Here is a 6,000-nt window from a genome sequence, read left to right as displayed (position 1 = left end):
ATCCATACCTCGTATGTTTTTCCCGTTGTATAACATTCTTGTAGTCTTCACACCAATTTTTTTAAAGTGGAGGTATAATTAATTGGTTTGGAAACAAGTTGATGCAACAACCCCTAAACCTCTTTGGATGAGCTATAGATGACAAATGATTTCTACAGAAAATGGCAACGTATCTATTGTGTAACAAGTTCATTCCATGGCATTGTCTTGCCTAGAACAATGCACTACTTTTTTAAGCATGATATTAAAGTATTTCCTTTATGCATCAAACAATAGTGGAATCAGATAAGGATGAGTTATGAGTCATAACGTATGGCCCTACATTGTGTGAAAGTCGTAAGAGAAAACCCACTTGGTTGGAGAGGAAGAGAACTTGTCTCTATTGCAAAAAACATATTGCCCAAAACAATCTAGAACAAAAATTGAGATTGAATCGATCCACAGTTCATAAATATAATTAGATTTTGATATTTGTGAAGTTTCATAATTAGGTTCAAAGTGTCCTCTCACATAGGTGATGACATTATCAATAATTATTGATTCGGGCATCTCGCATTAAGAAAATTGGATGGTTTGATAGTGAAGTTTGTGCTTTGCATCTCATGTGAAGGTCGAGTGTCTAAAGTAACGGGATTGATGTGGCTATGCTGTAAAGTAATTCATGTCTCTCGTTGGAGATGATCCGTAGTAATAATTTATTTAAAAAATGGGCTTGAGAGATTCATTCTTCATAGTTGAGTGGATTCACAACATGTATACATCAATTTGTGTGATGTGTGCAATGTTTGAGCAACCGAATGGCGAACAAATGTATACATGCACTCACTTGCAACCAAAGCGTGTGTAATCCCAATGTTTTCCTATTGACCCCCCCCCCCCCCCCCCCCCCCCATTTCTGTGAAAATAGAATTGGTCAACGAATGGAGAAGTACAAGATGAAAGGAAAATATGTCATTGTGTCAACGAAAAGGATGTGTTGTTAGCGTGCCCTTCTCACATAGTGATTCCCACCCATAATAAAGGGTTGTTGTACATCCTTAACGTCTTCATGGGTTCCCCACCAACAATAAAGGGGTCCTTGGGCCTTGGTCAACTTCTACATGTGTTGTTCCGCTCTTTATATAATGCATACTACCTACTACTATGTCCTTTAAAACATAACTTGAGAAACTTTGCCTTGCCTCCTATCAGCATACCTCATTCTCCATCATGGACAATAATGCTAATGGTAGTGATTGCCAAATATTCCTTAGCCATTCGGGCCACCAGAAGCTTGTGGCCGACGGTCTATTCAAGCACCTCACGGAGATATTGCGAAACCGATCGTCCAGTGCAATCTTCTTCGATCGTTCCGTCACATCAATCCCAATGGGTGCCCGCATTTTCGAGAACATTGAGACTGCCATCAAGTCATGCAAGGTAGGGGTGCTCATCATTTCGCCAAATTTCTTCGAGTCATACTGGCCCATGCGAGAGCTGGAGCTACTGGTCGACCGAACCCTGGACAAAGAGGATCCCATCAACCTCTACCCCATCTTCTATGATACCCGGGACATCAATGAATTCCTGAAAAATGAGAGTGCCAGTCTTGAGAAATGGGACAAAACATGGGGAGCCTTCAAGGAGGGTGTGGTCAATGTCCGAAAATGGGCTCAATATGTGGCACAAGTGAAGCAGATGAGGGGGAAGATCCTGAAGCCCAATGAAATCGTGGAACTGGAGATTTATAACATGGCCATCGAGATTGCAGACATGCTGCCTTCATCTCTTTGTGCACCACGCCCTCTGCCTCCCCCTCCGTCACAGGTATAGCTAATCATTTCACAAACTTATTATCCTTAAATCAACCCTATGATTTTCTAGATCTGTTATTATACACCCCATACCACATACCACAAACTTTTTAGGGTTAATTTCTACAACCATTGCAGCCCCAAACTTGAATCAGGGAGAGTAAAAACCCTCCCTCCACGGTTGAAGTACTCACCATTTTGGCCATGGTCTGGAATCAAAACGTTTCGAAAAATAATTGTTCTCGTGATAATGATTTGCAACAGGCCAATTACAATGAGATTTTGGATTTGGAGATTAGAAAAGAGCCTGCACAGTACAAGTACACTACTACATACGGCTCATTGATGCTAACGGGAAAGTATGTCTCCTTCTACTTTCAACCGAATGATTATAATGCCTCACAAAGTAACCATCGTCCTAGGCCCTGTTTGTTAGGCCAACGACCAGAACTTGGTTTACCAAATCAATCCACAAAGGTAGAAACCTTATTGTTTACAGATTTCAAACAAGCTCAGAGCAACACATGTCCCATTGGTGGTGGTAACGAATGGTGGGAGTGTATATGGACTGATCGTGGACGAGTCATTTATCGGGACGACCACAGTTGTTGGCGTGTGAAGGCGGATCGGATCCCCCCAGGTTTTGTGTGCTTGTCGCCATACTTCTTCAAGATCGATACCTTGGAAAAAAGAATGAATAATTCTTTGGTAAATTTTCTGGTTTTAAAGGAGGATTATATGCCTCCATCTAGTGAGGACATCCAAGGCATGGTTGCCATAAACGAAAAGCTTGTTACTTACGTGACTGGAGAAAAACTCATGAAGGTGTGGGAGGATAGAGGCTCTGGGGCTACACAAGACTTGGCTATCTATACTGGACCAGATTTGTGTGGCTGTTTTGCCTTTACTTCCTACAATCAACCAACAGGCGGCAGTTATCCTATGCTTGACCGCTCAAAATTTCATTCAAGTTGACAACATCAGTCCACATTCATTTACTACAGATTGGATCAAAGTTCAATGTTGTTATGTTTGTATATTTTCATGTTTTCCTTTCATCTTAGGGTTTGATGCAACCCACTGTTTTCTTACTGATGAGTGAGTGGTTGCTGTGGAAATATTTAACCTAAATATTATATTTATTTTATTTTTCAGTTTTGTCTCTCTCATATTCATCACATAGTTTAGTTTCACACTTCTTTTGCAATTATGAGTCTGAAAATCAGTTTTATAGTAAGGTCTTATTATACAAAGCATAGTTTCATTCTCTATAAATAAAGCATTCACGATTACAAATAATCAATGGATTTCAGAATCGCCACGTTTGTCGACCAATATTGTTTATAAGTTGAGGTTTGACAGGTCTCGCTTTAGGGTTTCCACCTGTAACTGATTAGGATAAGTCGGTTAAATTGCAGGTAAGACGGGGTAGGTGTTATGTAAGATTGTCCCTCCTTTCGGGGGAATTGGCCGGAGAGCCGACTCGAAATCGGTCGAAAAGCCGAAATGGGATTCGGTCGAATAGAACTTCTAACAAACATATCTATATATATATACATGTATGTATGTATGTATGTATTCATATATATGTATATGAGATGAGTTAGTATATATAGGCAGAATCGTATTGGTTGCGTATGTATGTGAGATAACTCACTGAGAGTAAAACAGTGAGAGCAACACGAAAATATATAGAAGGTGTTGCAAGAGAAGTGTGACACTAAGAACGATATAGAGCTAACACAATGGTTGTGTGTGTGAGAGCGAGTGACATAGCTTGAAAGTTGAGTGTGAGAAGAAGAAAGAAGAATGCAACAGAAAGGAAGAGAGAGAGAACATAGAAGCTTTGGAAGCTTCGAAAGTGATAGATACCTACGAGTTAGGGTTTGGTGCACTCGGCTGAAATTGTGGTTTCAGAGTACATCCATACCAAAAAAGGTTCTATCATTGTGTGATTGTATTTTGTCTTATCTCTTAGTGGAAATTTCTGTTCACTGTGGTTTTTCCCTGAAATCAGGGTTTTCCACATAAATCGTGTGTTGTTTGTTTTTCGTTCATTTTGTGTCTCACTATATTAGTGGTTCACATCTGAGTGTAAAATCCATCAAATTGGTATCAGAGCGTAGGTTCTAGATGGAAGGGAATGTGAGTGGCTTTCCGGGGATGATTGTCCTAAACTCACAAAACTACTCAAACTGGAAGATCAAAATGGAAGATCTTCTGATAGTCAAAGATCTGTATGAGCCTATAGAAAAGGAAGACATACCTAGAGGGGTAATAGAATCTGAGTGGAAAACTCTACATAGAAAAGCAATGGCAACTATAAGGCAGTGTGTAGACATTAGTGTTTTACAACATGTATCAAGTGATACCAATGCCTTCGAGTTATGGCATAAACTCTTTGCACTTTATGAAAGGAAAAATGCCTTAAATAAAACTTCCCTAGTGAAGAAAATAGTGAGACTAAAGTATGTAGATGGGGAGAGCATTGTAGAGCACATCAGTACGTTCATGGGACCGGTGAATCAGTTAGCATCAACGAAGTTCCCATTAGATGATGCTATACATGCCACACTACTACTATGTACTCTACCAGACAGTTGAGAAAACCTAATAGTGACACTCAATACCTCATGTAAAGAAGATAATCTATCTTTACAAGTAGTAAAGACAAGTATTTTAAATGAAGAGACAAGAAGAAAGGATAAAAGTGCCTTGTCTCAATCGGAAGCTAATGTGACCCAAGAGCTTAGTAGAGGAAGAAGCAAACATAGAAGTCCCGAAAATGGAGATAGGTTTTATGCAAGGTAGAAATCTAGAGGAAGAACTACATGCTTCTATTGTGGGAAGCCTGGTCACTTCCAAAAGAATTGTGGACACCTTAGGAAGGATAGAGGCATGGTTGATGAGGTCGAACGCAGAAAAATTTCTGATGATAAAAACACCTCAGCCATTGCAACTAGTGAAGAAGAGATATTATTTATTTGTGAACAAGGTAGTGTGAACCTTGCAAAGGTTGAGTGCTCATGGGTAGTGGATTCTGGTGCATCATTCCACTTGACTCCCAAAACAAAATGCTTCTCATCTTACACAACCGGTGACTACGACTACAGAAGGATGGGAAATGACGGTGAATGCAAGATTGTGGGCATAGGAAACGTGTGTTTGCTAACATCTACTGGTTGCAAGTTGATGTTGAAGGATGTTCGCCATGTTCTAGATGTCAGATTGAATCTGATATCGATTGGACGGCTAGATGACGAAGGCTATAGTGGTGGTTTTCGTAATGGTACATGGAAGTTCTATAAAGGGAGCTGATTGTGGCTCGAGCACAAAAACAGAACACACTATACGTAATGCATGCAAAATTGTGCCGAGATGAAGCAAATGTAGTTGGTGACTCAGATGGTGAGTTGTGGCATAAAAGGCTCGGGCACATGAGCGAAAGGGGAATGCATATCCTTGCTGAAAAGGATTTCCTACCAAAGGTGAAAGGAATACACCTTGAAAAGTGTGTGGAATACACCTCTCCCTCCAAGCCTCCGATGAGAAGAGAGCCTGCCTTAGAACTGGTTCACAAATATGTGTGTTATGTCGATGCCCCATCACACCGTGGTGGACAATACTTTGTCACATTTATTGATGACTTCAGCAGAAAGGTGTGGGCTTTTGTGTTGGTGTCCAAAGACCAAGTGTTGTCGTTGTTCAAAGAGTTCCATGCAAGGGCAGAAAGAGAATCTGGATAGAAGTTGAAAGTTGTCTGAATAGATAATGGTGGCGAGTATAGAGGCCAATTTGAGATGTATTGTAAGACTCAAGGCATCAAACTTGAGTATACGGTGTCGAAGACACCTGAGCTGAATGGTCTTGCAAAGAGAATGAATCAGACCATAATGGAAAGGGTAAGAAGCATGTTGGCGCATGCAAAATTGCCAAAGTCGTATTGGGCTGAGGCAATGTTGACGACTGTCTACTTTATAAACAAGTCTCCTTGAGTACCTTTGAAGGGGGATGTCCCACAGAGGGTGTGGACAGGAAGGAATGTGTCTTATTAGCATTTGAGGGTGTTTGGATGCTTGGCCTATGTACATGTTGTTAAAGATCAGAGGTCAAATCTGGACAACAAGTCCAAGCCTTGTATATTCTTGGGGTACTCGGAAGATGGGTTTGGGTACAGAATGTGGGATCTCCTTGATAAGAAAGTGAT

At 40.6% G+C, this 6,000-nt stretch overlaps 1 protein-coding gene across 2 annotated transcripts in view; it reads left to right on the top strand.

Annotated features, from left to right (window-relative positions):
• The first annotated feature begins 1,002 nt into the window (after positions 1-1,002).
• The window catches only part of LOC147856701 (uncharacterized), a 45,231-nt gene continuing 40,233 nt past the window's right edge, over positions 1,003-6,000 (top strand). Inside the window, exons 1-2 of one of the 2 annotated variants that reach the window (XM_087328255.1) lie at positions 1,003-1,806; positions 2,058-2,984. In XM_087328255.1, coding sequence (XP_087184381.1) covers positions 1,210-1,806; positions 2,058-2,768 — 1,308 coding nt within the window. In that variant the 5' untranslated portion in view covers positions 1,003-1,209 and the 3' untranslated portion in view covers positions 2,769-2,984. Of the gene's footprint in view, positions 1,807-2,057; positions 2,985-6,000 lie in introns of those variants that run through there. The other variant, XM_087328256.1, reaches the window with a different exon arrangement.

Source organism: Azolla caroliniana, unplaced genomic scaffold (genome assembly GCF_043228905.1).
Source record: "Azolla caroliniana isolate FFs.n. ecotype wild unplaced genomic scaffold, voAzoCaro1.0.p SCAF_12, whole genome shotgun sequence".
In the NCBI taxonomy this organism is placed as follows: Eukaryota; Viridiplantae; Streptophyta; class Polypodiopsida; order Salviniales; family Salviniaceae; genus Azolla; species Azolla caroliniana.
This window is presented reverse-complemented; position numbering and strand designations above follow the sequence as displayed.